General features: G+C 37.8%; 1 protein-coding gene across 1 annotated transcript in view; it reads right to left on the bottom strand.

The window, feature by feature from the left end:
* Window positions 1-18,178, bottom strand: part of kntc1 (kinetochore associated 1) — a 60,061-nt gene that overhangs the window by 14,529 nt on the left and 27,354 nt on the right. The window contains exons 34-51 of the mRNA XM_022666854.2: window positions 17,171-17,312; window positions 16,532-16,588; window positions 13,821-13,984; window positions 13,642-13,746; window positions 12,056-12,184; window positions 11,855-11,971; window positions 11,329-11,438; window positions 10,375-10,609; window positions 10,114-10,203; window positions 8,075-8,243; window positions 7,270-7,328; window positions 6,281-6,497; window positions 5,145-5,218; window positions 3,613-3,823; window positions 3,380-3,492; window positions 3,149-3,204; window positions 1,720-1,798; window positions 989-1,113 (exon numbers count right to left, since the gene is read on the bottom strand). Of these exons, the coding sequence (XP_022522575.2) occupies window positions 989-1,113; window positions 1,720-1,798; window positions 3,149-3,204; window positions 3,380-3,492; window positions 3,613-3,823; window positions 5,145-5,218; window positions 6,281-6,497; window positions 7,270-7,328; window positions 8,075-8,243; window positions 10,114-10,203; window positions 10,375-10,609; window positions 11,329-11,438; window positions 11,855-11,971; window positions 12,056-12,184; window positions 13,642-13,746; window positions 13,821-13,984; window positions 16,532-16,588; window positions 17,171-17,312 (2,252 nt within the window). The remainder of the gene's footprint in view (window positions 1-988; window positions 1,114-1,719; window positions 1,799-3,148; window positions 3,205-3,379; window positions 3,493-3,612; window positions 3,824-5,144; window positions 5,219-6,280; window positions 6,498-7,269; window positions 7,329-8,074; window positions 8,244-10,113; window positions 10,204-10,374; window positions 10,610-11,328; window positions 11,439-11,854; window positions 11,972-12,055; window positions 12,185-13,641; window positions 13,747-13,820; window positions 13,985-16,531; window positions 16,589-17,170; window positions 17,313-18,178) is intronic.

The following is an 18,178-nucleotide window of genomic DNA, read 5'->3' on the forward strand; positions in this document are numbered from 1 at the left end:
ACCCGCAGCATCCGCAAAGCAACCAGCATTGTGAATGACCCCACCCATCCCTCACACGAACTGTTCTCCCTCCTGCCTTCGGGAAGAAGGTACCGCAGCATCCGGTCCAGCACGACCAGATTCTGCAACAGCTTCTACCCCCAAGCCATCAGACTCCTCAACTGCAGAGACTGAACTGATGGTTTTTCTGTACATGCACACACACTCTTACCCCACCATGGAAGCACCAAAACCCTACTACCTCACTGGACTCTATTGCACACTGTGTAATAGAGGTAATTACTACCTCACTGGTCTTTTTTGCACACTGCATAATTTGCACACTGTCTTGTTATTTATTATTCTTTGTCTGTATGGTGTTGTATTGTCTGTCTGCACTTTTGTACTGTTGCACTATTGTTCTGTCTACACTGTGTTTATGTGCACCATGGTCCCTGGAGGAACGTTGTTTCGTTTCACTGTGTGCTCTGTATATAGCTGAAATGACAATAAAAACCACTTTGACTTTGAATTCTGCCTCTCTGCCAGAAAACTGCATGATGCACATAAGTTAGATTTCAGCACTTTTTCCTCCTCTATTGTTTAATTGGTGACTTTAACCTGCATTAACTTCCTGTAATCCAAAAAAATGGTTCTGTTGATCTGGACCAAGAACGACTCTTTTGGTTGGAACAAATTTTAGTCATATCATGATTTGTGATAACGTTCACACCTGCTATTTTGGTTTGGGGCAAACTGAGAAACTGTGAAAGCCCTCAAGAAAGAAAACCAGCACACTGTAACATATCCAAATAAATAAATACATAATCACGGAACTGTTTAACATGATTCTTTTCTATCTACACAAACACACACAAGTACATCTTAAAAAATTAAGTACAACTACTTTCTTGCACAAAGACTGAGACAAGCTGTATAATTCTGAAAAGAAAATAAATAATTTTAAAAAGATCATTACAGATTAATGGTAGAATTATGGGGCACATACTTGACTTTATCTCTGGGTGTGTGGGACAGAGTCTCCAGCGTGGCAGAGTCAGCGATGTGAATGAGACAGAGCAGAGCACGGCTCCGATGCTCGAAGGTCAGTCTGAGACCCGAGCCGCCCAACGGCTGCAGAGAAAACGCAGGAATAATTTTAAAAAGTTCTAATAAAGGTTATAGTAGGATGTACTAGGTTGTAAAGTTCCTAACAAGGTGGAGAATACAAAAAAAAAAAAAAAACGATTTATTGGGCAGGTATGGTCTGGATCAGCAATGATTTTTTCTAGTTCTGCAGGTGTGCAGATCAAGCTGGGTGTAAATCACAGGGCATCACAATACAATATTACCACAGTACATTGCTGACAGTAACTATCACAATACAGTGAGTCTGCTTTAGACAATATATTGCAAGACAATTTTCTACGATACTTCATGACATTTGTGTTACTGAAGAGGATAAAATACTCCTAAATAATCAAATAACAGGAATTATGGAATTATTGGTGTCAGTTTTACAGAATTTGACAGCCAGTATTCTTCACTGCAGGTTTACCCTGTTCATTTGATTATAGAGTCACCATTTGTAGTAATGAAGCAAGTTAAATTGGGGGGCGTGTCACTGGTGCTGATGCTTAAGCCTGGACCATTATGTGTTAGTTTCATTTTAGACACACTTTAAATCATCAGCATAATGCATGCATATTTAATAGCTATAATTAAGCTATAAATTCTTACCCATATCTCTGCAGTCAGGACTGGACTGAGCAAGCGGGCACTCATATCCATCGGATGCATCTGCAGTAAATACACCACTCTGGAGACGGAGAAAAGGAGAGTGATTTAACATTCTGCTTCACAATTACATAGCAATTTTTTTAACTATAAAAAATATATATACAACGGTTAGTTCCAACCTTTCAGTGTGAGAATAGTGCTGGACATTAATAATGAATAATTGTCTTTAGTTTTCAAGGTCTAATATAAAACTATTGCAAAATTGTGATAAGTCACACATGCCAGATGTTATTTTTTTAGGAGATCTCTGTCTAATCAAATACGTATTTTGAGATTCATATAAACCAAATTTAAATACTTGACCATATTTTGATAAAAAATGACTGAGCAAACTAACATCTAAATGATAAATTAGTCCAAATAAAATGCTATTTATGTTCATTGTGCTACTATATCTACTATAATACTGGGGAATCTTTATTTAATAAGAAGCTTAATAAAAAGATTAGCATAGCAGGTTAGCCACAAGGCTTCTGCAGGCTTGAAATTTTGTTAGTGTTTTTCCACATTATATCACTTGCTTATAGTTGTTCAGATACAGTTAGGTACAGTTTGCAGTTTAATAAAAGAATATATATATATATATATATTTTTTTTTTTTGTCACACTGAAATACATATATACTAGGGCTGTACACACGACCCCACCTAACATGCAGATTTTTGGTCTCTGGATTGGTTTGCTTGTGGTGAGAATGTGATCTATACTTCTTTTAAATTTAGCTAAACTGCTGATAATTGTATATATATTAGCCAGATAATACACAGCTATGATCAAACGCTGTCTCTGCTGCTCCATGCTGTTTACACACTAAGAGCGAGGTTTGTGCAGCCCTCACTGCTCACATCTGCAACACTCTGTTTAATACATCTGTGCTGCACATCCCATTACAAACACTGTGTCTGAAAGTGCAGCGGCAAATTATCAGCTCTTCAGTTCAGGTCTTTTTTTAAAGCAGCTTCACACTGCACAGATATACACACTGGAACAGAGATTTTTCTCACTATATTCACCTTCTTGCTCCCGCACCAGACAGCTCTGACCAATCACAGGAGACAGCGTGCTCCCGTGGTTTATTGGTGCACATTTTGGTGCGCTTGTCCCCCTCAAACATTCAAGGGTATACTAGTATTTTAATTGACTTTAATATAAATATAATTGCATTGTACATTTCTTACATGCATTGTTTCATTTACATTTAAATATCTACTATAAAAAACTTTTGTCCTACAAAGAATAAGTGTATTTAATCAACAGAATATTGTTGTGATTAATCTGATTAATTTTTTTAATCATATGACACCACTAATACATACTAATATGGCCATTATTGTCCAGCCCTAACAGAGAGGCATGTTATCATATTTACCTCATGAGATCTAGGTCATCAGTAACATCAGTGATCTGCTCCTGATAGTGTACATCCTGTAGTGATGTAAAGGCCAACTTTAATAACAATAACAAACTAGATTTATAAAAGAATTGTGCATGGGAGGTGTGGTGGGGCTTACATATTGAAATGTAGTAAATTAGTTCATCATAGGTTCATTTTCTTTTCTATTTCACTTTCTAGTCAGTTGTGTGTGTTCATGTGACTCACCTGGTCATTCGGCTGCTCAGTTTTACAAAGCCACTTCTCCAAAAGAATATTCCGGATCTTCAGGAGGTCGACTCCATTGATGGTGGCAATCTCTTTAGCCACAGTATGAATATCTGCCAAACATTAGGGATAAGCAAACAGTGATGGATCATAACCTGAAGGAATAAAGCAATTTACTTAATCATCCCCCTGGTTAAACATGTCGAAGGTGAACAGGTCAGGTTTTTTCTCACCAGGGTAGATCTGGCCAGCAGGGCCCTTCATGCGCTCCACCACAGAGTTGTGCTCAAACAGAGCGACGATGAGGCGGCCGGGGAGACCTGTGAGTTTGAGGAGCTCCGGACAGTCGAGCTGGAATGATATGAGGGCGTTCTCTGTGGCTGAGCGCTGGTACTGCAGCTGCAGCTTAGAGGTGAGCATCTCCCCCCTCGTCTTTAACTCCTCCTAACCGCACAGATAACCACGAACAGGAAGATACAGAGGATTACGTAAAAGAAGGTGTGAATTACTGCAGGTGGTTTTTAGGCCTTCCACAATAATTCGTAACAGTATATTGTCACAAATATATCCAGTGATGTCAGTAACACATTACTCTAATTTGACTATTTATTTCAGTAACAGGTAATCTAACGTGTTAGTATTTCCAACCCAGTAATCATATTACAGTTATGTATCCAAGTCTCTGTGCTGTTTCTTTCTTGTCATTTTCCTTACTAATAGATATTGTAGCATCTGGCTAATAGCAAGGTTGGTTGTACACTCAGTGCTGGCGACAAATAGCTAAAATCTGCAAAATCTAGCTTCAGAATCACAACGTCAAATTTGAAGAAATGCTTGGATTCACAGAGGAACACTTGCAGAACAAGGTCCAAAGGTGGAGCAAAGCTTCTAATAAAGTGAGTTTTTGAGTTATGTTGAGGTGGCAGTAACTCAAAAGTAACTTTTAAAATCAACCAATCAATAAAGTAACTAAGTTACTTTTAAAGAGATAATCAGTAATCAGATTACTTTTTCAAAGTAACTATGCCATCCCTGCATAAATCAATATTACTGTTATTTTAAGACCATTGTATTCAACTGTCATGATAACATATTTGCATCCTTTTTGTAAGTTCACTCATTTAAATTGTAGTGAACTGTAATTAACAGATATATGAACTGGTATATAATACATGTTTAAATATCCAACACAAATAAAATATATAAGTGAAATAAAATCAATAATGTTTAAACAGACAAAATACAGACTTTTGATAAGTTCTGCTTGAGAGTAAACACAATGGCCAATATCATGGGCAGCAAAATGTACTGAGGTTATGATCATATACTGAACAGTAAATTGATAATTATAATCATTATTGTGACAGTTTATGAAAATACCTAAGGTTTAGGGATGCACAGATACCATTTTTCCCCTTATGTACTAGCTGATACAGATATCAAAACCTACTTAGAATTAATTAATCAGGAGTAGGGCAAAGTAGTGTAATGCAACAGCTCTTATGTTAATTTTGAGTTTAGCTGTTACAGGGTCACATTACATAAACTTTTAACAAACATATTGCCTAGATAAAAGCAGAGATTAGTTAACTAAAGCAACTGGTAAAATACTTTGCTGTATGTGTGTAAATATCTCCAGAGTTCATTACTAATAAAACAGAAAAGTAATTGTAGTACTTTGGTACAACTTCACTACAAACCACAATTTAAATCAGTCAGTAATTTTAGATTAAGGTATAACAGTAAATAGTTTCTGTAGATTTACCTCTAGAGTATCAGACTTCAGCAATTTCTGAACAAGCTCCAAGCTGAATTTTAAAAACATGGTTTTCTCTGTACCTGCAGGAAAAGTTGAGAGATTAAAGTTTAATAAAGATTAGAACATGTTCCATTAATTGCAAGAAATCTCAAAAACTGACACATTAACTCTTAATTTACACTACTAATTTACTACTTACAGCCTGAGCCCGGATTAATATCATGAGCTTTAGAGGGAGAAATACGCAACCCCCTTCCAAACTTTATTTGAAGACCTTAATTTTTAAACATTTTGATAATTGATCCTCATCTTATTTGTTTGAAACTGGAGATAATCTGCTCCTTAAAGAATCTGCCTAGCACTAATTTGCTACTAATTTGAACTAACTAATATGAAGTTGACCAGAGAAAAAAAATATATCTTGGGTTTATAATGTCTGCAACTATGAAAATGTAAATGTCATGTATGTAAAAGTAAATGCAAGTAAATCTTTTATTTCTATTTGTTTTCCTGATATTGTCCCATATTGTCTTAAATTAGAGCTTAAATTCAACAAATACAATATAAAATCTGAAAAAGTGAACACAATAAAATATTTCAGTGTTAACGTATATTTTTATTTTTTAAATCATTTTATTTCTATTTTTTTCCATTTTCTCCCCAATTTACACAGCCAATTACCCAACCCACTCGTTAGGACTCCCCCTATCACTACTGATGCCCCAACACACCAGGAGGGTGAAGACTAACACATGCTTCCTCCGATACATGTGAAGCCAGCCACCGCTTCTTTTCCAGCTGCTGCTGATGCAGCATTGCCGAGCAGCCAGAGCGCCCGGAGGACAGCACAGTGACTCGGTTCTGATACATCAGCTCACAGACGCCCTGTGCTGGAGACATCACCCTAGGAGTGATGTGGGGAGAGAGCGCCATCTACCCACCCGGAGGGAGCAGGGCCAATTGTGCTCCCTCTGAGCGCTGGCAGCTTGATGGCAAAGCTGCATGAGCTGGGGTTCAAACCTGCGACCTCCTGCTCATAGTGGCAGCGCATTAGACCACTTGACCACTCGCATCAGTGTTAACGTATATTTTTAATATATTGTAAATAGTTTTACATACTGTATATTATAAATAAAGCTGACCTGATGGCACATCCTGAGCAATCTTGTAGATGGTTGCTGCAGCCAGTTCCAGGTTCTGAATGCAGACCGTGTGTTTAAATATATTCTGTATGACAGTGGCAGTGTCTCTCTTGGGGCCGTGACCCTGCGTGCGTTTAGTCTGGTCCAGCAGCAAGGGCATCAGGTCGTGCTTGAAGACGTGATTCACGGTCAAGATGTACAGCTTATCCAGACTAACCTGTGATAAAATAAATTAATATATTCAGTATACTGATCTGAGCCTAATGGATACAACAAAAACCTCACATTTTATTTTAATGACAAAACAAATCCAAGAATCAAACAAACTATACAATTTATACGGTGTACACTTATCCTGCATGCTTCAGTAACTGATACATATAGAACATGTCTTGACTGATTAACTGTGTCTAATATATATTTATCTGATTGTCTGTGAAACCTGTCTAGAAGCACTTTAAATAAGGTTCACAAGTGCCAGTACTTACGACAGTAATAACCATTGTTAAATGGTTAAGTAATGTCTACTTAACCAACTTATTATTAATTGATACTAGTTAAGACATTATTAAACAACATTAAATTGTAATGCCTAATATTGTGGAAAATCTGGTTAAAAATTATTTAAGACATTAATAATTGTTATAAAATATAAGATAATTATAAAGTAGAAATGTTTGGCCCTTGAGTGAAATTCCAGTTACATTCATTAGTAATCGGCTGATCTGCTTTTTTTCAGCTCAGTTAAAGTAGCAGCTCAGTGTTTGCTTACTGGGGCTGGAGCTGCTATGGGTTAATGGTAGAACTGTGGAACTGGAATCCAGATCACTGATGTGATTTAAGGGATGGAGGGTTTATGATTAGAACGGACGGTAGGTGGATCGGTCTTGTCAGCCTGATCCAATATGTTAAATCATGTCAATAATGAACCCTATACCTAGATTAAACCAGATCAGTCCCATTTCTATTCTGTCATACTTTTACTTTACCTTCATGAGTTTGGATATGAGGAGCAGCGTGGGTAACGTCTCCTCATTCAGCTCAGGAGCTGCAAATAAAAAAGAAATACAGTGACTACGATATAACAATGACATTTCCACATAAAAATGCTAAATTTATATCAACATACAACAGAATAGAACATACTGTTCTCACACACTCACTTTGGTGTGTATCCAGCTGTCTCTTAAAATTAATAAAACGTTTTTCATTGTTGCAAATTGTTGCAAGTGGTGATTCTGCAAATTGCCAAGAATATTGTTATTGTAAAAATACCCTGAAATATTGTGACATTATTAAAGGCCATATTGCCCAAATCTTTTTTTATTTTGTTTTTTTAATAATTTTATTTCAAATTTTTCCCATTTTCTCCACAATTTACACGGTCAATTACCCAACCCACTCTTTAGGACTCCCCCTATCACTAGTGATGCCCCAACACACCAGGAGGGTGAAGACTAGCACATGCCTCCTCCGATACATGTGAAGCCAGCCACCGGTTCTTTTCGAGCTGCTGCTGATGCAGCATTGCCGAGCAGCATCACAGCGCGCTCGGAGGACAGCGGTACATCAGCTCACAGACGCCCTGTGCTGCAGACATCACCCTAGGAGTGATGTGGGGAGAGAGCGCCATCTACCCACCCAGAGAGAGCAGGGCCAATTGTGCTCCCTCTGAACGACTGAAGTTATTTATAGATCTGATTACATTTTAGGTCAGTTTAATGCAGAAATACTATTGAAAGTGAAGCAAAGTGAAGCAGAAGAGATTAATATTAATCTAGTACTAATACTCACAAACTATTTTCCAGAAAGAGTGGTTTGTCTGTAGTAGAAGGTGAAATGGCAGGCGTGTGTTAGCAAGAGGCGTGCTTTCCAGAGAGTTCTCCAGAAGATAGGTATTCTCCAGCTCACTGGGAGGAGAAATACGTTTGTGGGATTTCAGGTGCTGGAGTAATCCCAACATCTGCAAAACCAGAAAAAAAAATAGTCATCAGCAAAGAATCATCTTTCATTACACAATACATGGTGCTTCTTGTACAACTGGGTTATGATTAGAGCAGTGGTGTGCAGTGAGGCCCTTCTTACCCTTCAGAGAAAAGGTGACAATAAATGCATGTATATAATTACATAATATTTAATCAGGAAATATATATTATAGTTATTGTGAACTACAAGCATATATTTTATAAATTAACTAAAATAAGAAACAGTAACTAATTTAAAGCATTAGTCTGTGTTTTTCAGTTGCTGCAGGACTCTTATCTGACTGACAGCAAATCTCACCAATCAAAGCTTTTTAAAATGTCTTCTGCCTCCGTGTGTCTGCATGACCCTCCTGCTGATTATTTGAAGGGTGTAGTAATGAGTATATTAGCAAAGTCGCAGGATAATCTAACCAATCAGATTCAGATTCAGAAAATGAACATCATACTGAACAAAAACATGGTGGTGGTAGTGTGATGGTCACAGGGTTTGGATAACTTGCTGTAACAGATGGAAGCAGGAATTCTGTTTACCAGACAATCCTGAAGGAGAATATCCGACCATCGGTTGTGACCATAAGCTCAGGTGTACTTGGGTCCTTAATTCTTTAAACACTCCGAATTGCCTCTGTGTATGAAACGTGGTATATACAAAAAAAAAAAAAAAGTACCTTGCCTTAAGAGATCACTTCCTTCATCAAAACATTATCTAGTGGACTTAGAGCTGGGCGATGAATCGATTTTATTGATTAATTCGAATTTTCAGTCAAGTATGATGTGTTTTTATGAAAATCGATTTTCTCTGAGTTTTAATTTTCACCACAGACGCTCCCCTGTGGGCTCCGTACTTCAGAGTGAGCTTAGCCCTGCCCCTCCCTCCCTCCCACGCGAACCCCACACACACACACACACACACACACACAACACGACGGCGGATCTTGTGCTCAAAACGGAGCACGGTTTTGCGGCGTCGGACGTAGATCAAAAAGGTCCTCGCTGTAAGGTGTGTTTAAACCGATTTCTTCTAAACGAAGCGGCGCGACACATTTATCTCTACACCTTAAACAGAAGCGGAGTGGGAGAAGTGCTGCTCCCAAAAGAATGAACGCAGCAGCATCAGCTCACCATCCAAACAAGCGACTGTCCCTGACACATCTTCCAACCGTGTACCAGGTTCTGTATGCACTACAGTTTATAATTTGTTTCATATTCATGAGAAAAAGATCATCTCATTTTATAGAACACTTGCACTTATTTAAAAGCTCTGTTTTGCAATTCAAAGCCAGTGGGGAAAAGTATTTACTTAACAGCATATTAATGCTAATTAATTGTAATTGTTTTCTATTTTGTAAGTTTTATCAAAAAGGGCACCATTTTATTTCTTTCTATTTGTTTTTTGAGGGTGGGTTTATTTATTTATTTTTGAAGTTTGAGGGTGTATTGTGTCAGTACCTAAACTATGTTGAAGAAAGCTTTCTAAAAGTTACTGGATGTTCTCACTGTTTACAATTGTTTTTTTACTTTTTTGCACTTTAACCACAAAGGGGACATTTAAGTGAAAACTAAATAAATAAAAATTAGTTTTTAACCATTTCTTTATCATCTTTAATTAGATTTTTAGTAGGGGAAAAAAATCGATTTAAATCGAAAATCGGATTAAAAAAAAAATCGAAGATTTATTTTTTGGGCCATATCGCCCAACTCTAAGTGGACTCAATATATTTTTATGGTCATGTCTTTTTAAAAATTGCCATTATGTCATATTAGAGGCTTCATCAGTATTTAGACACAGAATGAGGTCATTGGTCCTGAATTCTATATAATCACTGGAAGTTTAGTGAAAGGCTTTACCTGACTGAGAGGTAACACAGCTGTACTTTCATCAGCAGTCTGAATGGTTTTCAGCACTCTCTCAATCCTCTCGTAGTTGTAGGGATTTAACTGCAGTGAGGAAATCATATAGAACATAAATAAATGAAAGAATAAATCTGTGATACATGGCCCACTTCTTTCTAAACATACTTCTGTGCAAAGAAAACATGTTTCTGTATTTGTACTAACTGGCAATGTTATTAATGCATCAAAAAAACAACAAAAAACAAACACACACACCTTGGTGAGCGCTGTGTGCAGCCTGATAACCAGGTCACTGGTGGAGCTCAGCTGAGGAACAATCTTCAGAGCTCGTTCCAGGATGTCTTCATGAGCCAGTGGTGTGTCTTCATCTCCCAGGGCCAATCCAGAGTCTCCAGCTCCCAGCACACCCTGTTTATCCTCTCGCTCCTCCTGCAGCAGCAGGGTAGTGATGAACAGACTGACAGCAGAGTCACTGTCAAGCCCGTATGTGCTGCAGAACAAAGGAAGAGGTACACACTAATGAATATACATGCTGCTCAATATATCAAATTTAACAGCTGATCATTAATTAGACATGAAAACATTAACTTCTAACAGAAATTTCAAACCAAACAAACAGATATTTTCAAACAGCACAACCATCAACTTCATCATTTCCTTTTTCTGTGCATGTAAATAGAGCTTAGATCAGCCCAAAAAAATCCAGCTCAACCCGAGCTTGTGCAGTATCCATCCAAGTCCGACCCGGCCGCCCGGTTACAGATCCCTCATTCAGAAGAAGTCTGCTGGCTAATTCTGCTGTGAACTGTCTGAGGTTTTCTTATTGTAAATATCACAATAAGAACTTCTACCAAGAGTTCTTAACTTCTGGCACCAAAATCTTTCCACTGATTCACAGAAAACGGATGTATGGATGCTTTTTACGCTTGGAGTGTAAAAGTGAATTTTGCCTTTAATTCACTGTTAAAAAAAACTTTTGAAAAAAAGAAAACGAAAAAAAAAAAAAAATCAAAACTAGCATAAACAATTCTTCCGTTTCACGTTTTGGTAACATTATCTTAGTTCTGACTGTCTAAACTAAATAAAACAGTGGTGATCTGATGCTGTGCTGAGCAAGAGAGATTCTTTGCTGATGGCAAAACCTCTAACTGACAAAACTAAAAACACATTTTGCAGTAATGTTATATTACTAATTAAGAAAAGACATACTTGCAGTATCCCTGCAACATCTCAGCTGTGATTCTTCTGTTCTTCACAAGGACTGGAATCAGATTCCTCTTAGTCTCAGAACACTGTCTAAACACCGACTGAATAGAAACCTGAAAAAAAAAAAACAATATTGAACATCAGTTTAAAATATATATTCATTAGATAAAGCTAAAAGAATTGAGCAACTGATTAGGCTGCAGTACATTATTCAACACCAGTGCATTCTAGACATGTTTTGTGATATTAACAGATCTCACATCACAGCATTGCTGTAATTGTTATTGTGTAAAGCTAAAATTGCAATTTAAATGGAATTCAATATAGAATAACTTTATTTCAAATACATTTTTTTTGGTCCAGTCGTAAAGGTCAAAAAGTATTGAGATTACTATACGACAGTAATAATCTGTATAACTATACAAAATGTTTAATATTAGTTCACATGAAAACAAAACTTCAATCATGTTTCATATGAATGTATATTACATGTAAAACTGAACACTAAAATAAACTAAAAAAAACTAACCCCGAGTTTTCCAAGTTTAATTCCCCATTCTGCATCTGTAATGACGGCCAAGAACTTCTCTCTTTCTTCATTATTACTGTGGAGGGAGCAGAAATGGGCACCGACCATAGCAACAGCCTGTGGATGAGGGAGAATAATGTAAAATGCTGAAAAAGCCAAAGATAAACAAAATCACAAACTAATAAACAAGGACTGTCTTACCATGATCTTGTCGTAGTTCTGCCAAGCACTCGTTATTATTTTCCACAGAATACCAAGCACCTCAGATTTACACAGAATAGTGCAAAGTCCAATGGCATAGTCACAATCTACTACCCTCCAATTCAGAACCTAAAACACAAATGAAAATAAACAAACTATCAGGTCCATGTATATGGTGTAGGTCAGTCACGACAACAGTTTTTTTTTGAGAAATAGACCCACAAATAATTGCAAAAAACCATTTTATTTTAAAACAAAAAAAAATCTGCAAACTTTTAAATTTAAAATATTAATAATAAAATAAAATTGGAAGACAGAGGAACAAGTCCCCACACCTGAATATTACTGAAAATCTGTGGCGTGATTTAAAGTGAGCTGTTCATGATCAGAAACCATCAAACCTGACTGAACTGGAGATGTTTTATAAAGAAGATCCAAAATACCTTCAACCAGAAGCCAGACTCTCACTGGAAGCTACAGGAAGAGTTTAGAGGCTGTTATTTCTGCAAAAGGAGGATCTACTAAATATTAATGTAATTTTTCTGTTGGGGTGCCCAGGTTGATGCACCTGTTTAATTTAGTTTAAAGAATTATTGCACCCTTTCTGTAAATCCTATAAACTTCATTTCACTTCTCAAATATCACTGTGTTCATCTGCTATATGATATATTTAACTGAAATTACTGATCTGAAGAAACAATGATTTATAAAGAAATCACAAAAATTACCAGGGGTGCCCAAACTTTTTTTTATACCACTGTATAGACCAGGAGTATTTAATTAGAATTCAGTACGGTCCAGTTGGAGAAAATTTAATCAGTCCAAGGTCAGGATCGTCGCCAATTGTGTTATGATTCAGTGCCATATCCTGTATGTGTGTGTGTATATATATATATTTATAAAGACGTTTTTTCCCCGGACGTGTCCCAATTCAGCGGGGCAGCGGTTTGCACAGATCTGATTGGCAGAGGAGAGCATCTGGTGACCACACGTGATTGGTCTGTGCGTTTACTGCACTGTAGAACACACACTGCAGAAACACGAGCGGCAAAAAGTTTAGGTATTTTCAACTTTATGCAAATGAGAAGCGAGATTCGCTGAGCGGTAGCCAATCAGCGCCACACACCACAGGCTGAACAGGCTGAGTACAGCTTTTTAAGGCTTTTTTTTGTGCTTTAAGATACCCCTTTGTAAAATAACAGACGGAGGATCAGCTGGTCCTGAACTGGATGTTGTAGCAGGGTTCACTAGGTGATTAAAAAACAGAACAGCATCTCGTTCATACACAGCCCTGAACACACCCCAAAGCGATTGGGAGCGATGCCGCGTCGCTGCAGTGTGAACAAAATAAAGTTCCGCCGCTTTAAATAAACACTGTCAAAATTAAATCCTTCTCTGTAGTTTATCGGTTTGGGTCCACATTGGACAACGTCTGGGTCCAGACCTGGACCGCGGTCCGCCTATTAGTGACCCCTGGTATAGACTAATTAAACAGTAAACACAATGGATAACATTAGGGTCAGCAACAGGTAACATGTATGATAAGCCAATAATGTAAATCACTAAATGCGTAATAGAGAGCTCACCTTATGCAACAAGGATACCACAACCACTCTGATGGAGGACAAAGCAGTCTTCTCTATCGCATCAAGAGTCTGCTTGTCTCTGGCTAAACGAGTGTTGGAGTGAAGCTAAAAAAGGGGAAAATTATTAAACACTGACTATATCAGTTTCAATGATATCTTTATTTAAGTTAATTCCCCACCTTCACACTCAGAGTGAGGTCCATGTTGTTGGAGACAAAATGCTGCAAAATGCTGCCGTAAGACTCCAGCAGGAGCCTGAGGGCCAGCTCTAACTGACTGCACTCCTGCAGACTCTGAAGCATAGTGGACATGGGGCCCAGCAGCGGCCGGACGAAGTCTGTGTCTATGAACAGGAAAGAAATGTTCAAATGCAAAAGAATGCAGATTAATCCATTGAGAACATTTTTATTTCCCATCTACAAGTTACAACTCTCCACCATGAACACTATTATCTCTAAATCAGATGAAGCAGGACCAGCAGGAAAACTGACGCCTTCACAAAGTCAGTGGACCGTTCAATGCAACAGTTAGATTTATTAAATCAGCTAACAATGTGAGTACATATACAGGGGTTGGACAATGAAACTGAAACACCTGTCATCATTTTAGTGTGGGAGGTTTCATGGCTAAATTGGTGCAGTCTGGTGTTCAATCTTCATTAATTACACATTGCCCCAGTAAGAGCAGAGTGTGAAGGTTCAATTAGCAGGGTAAGAGCACAGTTTTACCTAAAATATTACAATACACACAACATTATGGGAGACATACCAGAGTTCAAAAGAGGACAAATTGTTGGTGCACGTCTTGCTGGTGCATCTGTGACCAAGACAGCAAGTCTTTGTGATGTATCAAGAACCACGGTATCCATGGTAATGTCAGCATACCACCAAGAAGGACCAACCACATCCAACAGGATTAACTGTGGACGCTGTAAGAGGAAGCTGTCTGAAAGGGATGTTCGGGTGCTAACCCGGATTGTATCCAAAAAACATAAAACCACGGCTGATCAAATCACGCAGAATTCAATGTGCACCTCAGCTCTCCTGTTTCCACCAGAACTGTCCGTCACCACAATCAATTATTGTGCTCTAAAACCAGGTGTTTCAGTTTCATTGTCCAAACCCTGTAGATATGTACATATGAGTGATAAGAAGTGGGAGAGCCACCATAAATAATGATGTTGGAAATATTTTTTTTTAAACCAGGAAATTACACACAGCTTTTGGGCTGTTTTCAGGTTGGAGACTGTCCTCACTGCAGATGTCCTCTCTGGATCCTCTCTGGAACTTTCCTTGAGCGATGAATCACATTTTGATGCTTCATAGTGCTCAAAAGCCTCAAATTAATTGTTTCTTTTGCTGACAGTAAGCTGGTAGGTCTTGGAATGTTTTCTCAATGTTTTGTTCACATTCTTGACCAACATTTAAAAAAATTAGCATGTTGCGTGGCTAACTTGACATGGTCAGCTCTTTTTAATAAATACAACAACACTGTTTAGGTTCTTCTGTTTTTGGTTCGTCTTAGTAGGCTTGTGAATATCTGCCAAACACTGTAGAGCAGAATCACACTCCTAATTCAAGTCTTCTGTGTAGCCTGCATGAGAGGCCCATGCTGTTGTGAGTGTTTATACTTGTGTTGCTCTGCAGTTTAACTGTAAATGCAGTTGTGTAGGCAAGAACACGAGGCTCAGGGGACGAATCACAGTTGCTGCCTCTGCATGGTGGGATGTGTAGTAACATGTTTGGTGAGGCTAATGCTCTGTTTCACCTGTCCTGAGTTCATACACGTCTTAACCAATACATTTCCGTGATTTTTTCATGACTTTTCCCTGCCTTCAAGGCAAATTCTCATGCATCAGTGCAGACATGGACAATAAAACCCCTATGGTGGAACAAACTACCTTCTACTACCAGATCAGGAGAATCTCTCACTATCTTTAATAAACTCCTGAAGACAGAGCTCTTCAAAGAACACTTACTCTCCTAACACCTCTAACTAACTACCTTCTACTACCAGATCAGGAGAATCCCTCACTATCTTTAATAAACTCCTGAAGACAGAGCTCTTCAAAGAGCACTTACTCTCCTAACACCTAACTAATATTAATATCCTAATAAACATCTCAGTGCATTCTCTCTGCTGCAGGACTGAGAGGTTCCGCAGGTCATTTGTTCCTGCTGGAATTAGACTGCTTAACACCTGATGTGTGTACTTAATAAGCACCATTTACCACTTTTTTTTTTTTGTACCTGGGTGTGGACTCTGTTGTGTATGCTTTTTGTGTTACTTCTTTATTAGTATTCTATCTATCTATCTATAACACACTAACTACTTCTAACCTCATTTCCTTATTCCCCTCCTCTACTCCTCTATCTTATTGTTTCCTTTGACCTCCTTTAGGCCCTATCTAAAAATGGTTTATCATAATTCCTATTATTTTTGGACAAAAGCGTCTGCCAAAAGTAATGTAATGTAGTGTAAAAAACAAAAATCTACTAAAACTTTAGTCAAAATTGACTACAGTAGGTCTAAAATGAATCAGAATATGTTGACACACAAACTTTAATAATAAAATGTGTCAGGTCCTGAGAGCTCCATCGTGTAGAGCTAAATTACTAAATGATTGAATTTACCTTCTACTTTATTAATATACACACATTTGGCCAGTAACAGGGGCTAATTTGCCACCCTGATAACCACAGACAGACTGCTGGCCCCAGAGGGTCACTGGGGATCAAATAAACAATCTAACAGAGATAGAATTGATGTATGCCCCGCCCAGGAGCTGGCCACTTAATTATAGAGACACACTTGGTTCAATTCAGTTCAATTCCAGTGACTGTTAACGATGTGAACCCACCAAAAACCAAAAATACTGTATTATTATTACCTTCCTGAAGAGCACAGTACGACAAACAAGAGCATCCCAGTGAATGGAACGCTGAGTCTAAAGAACAAAGAAAACAAAATACAGTTTAGCATTTGTAGGATGATGTAATATCCTAATAAACAGTGCATTCTACATCAGAGCTGACTACTGGATTTTTTTCACTGGATTGTTTTGCACTTTATCACTTAAAATGCTGAAGTACAGAGTTATACAGGATTTTCAGTTTAGTTCTCCAACTACATTACAATTAGCTGCTAACTGCACTGCTTCTTCTTCGTTCTGAGGTGAGTATTACCGGCTTGTAGCCTGCTGCTAACCCTGGCTAGCACTGCTGAAGCAGAATTAGCATTAGCATAACTGTAGGACAACCAGCTAGCTAGCATTGCCCTGGCTTACCAAAACACTTTCTCACTGTAGTGCTGTCGTGTGGCATTTGCTGCTAACCGTTAGCGCTAGCAGTTAGCCGCTAATGTTAATGCTGCTGCACCCAGCCTTAGTAGAAATCTGAAAATTTAAGCTTTACTGTAAATAAATGGATGCACTTTTATTAATAGTGCACCTTATAGTGATAAAAATATGGTACTAACAATTTATACACAGTCGTCCCACAACAATACAGAGATCTTTGGATTGAGATACCTGAGAGAGGCAGGAGACTGGTGGTGATCTTATACTGAACTGGAAGCACTGAGACTGGATCCAGCACGATTCCATCCTCATTAAAGATCTCCTGAACGCTGCTCTCAGTGTAGGCATCATCCTCACCATTCAGCACAGCATCCTGTACACACAGCATGCATTAAACACATTCACACAGTCTTAAACTTTAATTTCAATTCATTTGAATACATTACACAATAAAAAGGTAATATCCGAGTGCCAGATCTATTTCATTTGGTTATTTTGAACAGGATTTATGCTACACTTATTATTTAAAAATGATAGCTATTACACTTTTCACAAGGTATTACATTTTTAATGAGCTAATAATAAGCAAAAATTACAGTCACTGCACAACAATACAGTAGAACACAACCTCTGTAATTGCACACACAGTGCCCAGGGAGAAAGTGGGGCGGAGCTGTCACCAGGCGCATCCTGAAAATCTTCTGTCCCAAAAGCTTTAACATTAGTTTTTCCCCCAATTATACTTTTGTAACTGTATAATAAATAAATAAATAAAACCACAGTACAGTAGATCCTGACCAAGACCACCTTCTCAAACACCAAACTAAAAAGTCTGAAAGTCTGGACCAAACAGGTATTGGGTATGAGAGCATACTAGGAGCGTGCCATATCATATCATACGTGATATCGCCAAAAGTTTTTAATATCGTGAACGATATTATACCCTGAAATATCGTGCCACATCACCCACCCTTAATTTATTCTGGGTACTACTTTTTTTTTTTTTTTTTTTAAATACTGTTTTTAGCAAAAATATCTACTAGAGACAGATTATATCTGTCCAGTATCGTGTATGTTACTTACATGTAGATATTTGAAGTGTAGTATTAGTATCACAACATTTTTATCATTGACTTATAATACAAGTCTGATAAAATTCTTTTTTTTAATATATCTCAATTAGGGGTGTGCCGTATCATATATGTAAAAATAAAATTTCTTTTTTATACTTGAATTTTT

Source organism: Astyanax mexicanus, chromosome 22 (genome assembly GCF_023375975.1).
Source record: "Astyanax mexicanus isolate ESR-SI-001 chromosome 22, AstMex3_surface, whole genome shotgun sequence".
NCBI classification, from domain to species: Eukaryota; Metazoa; Chordata; class Actinopteri; order Characiformes; family Acestrorhamphidae; genus Astyanax; species Astyanax mexicanus.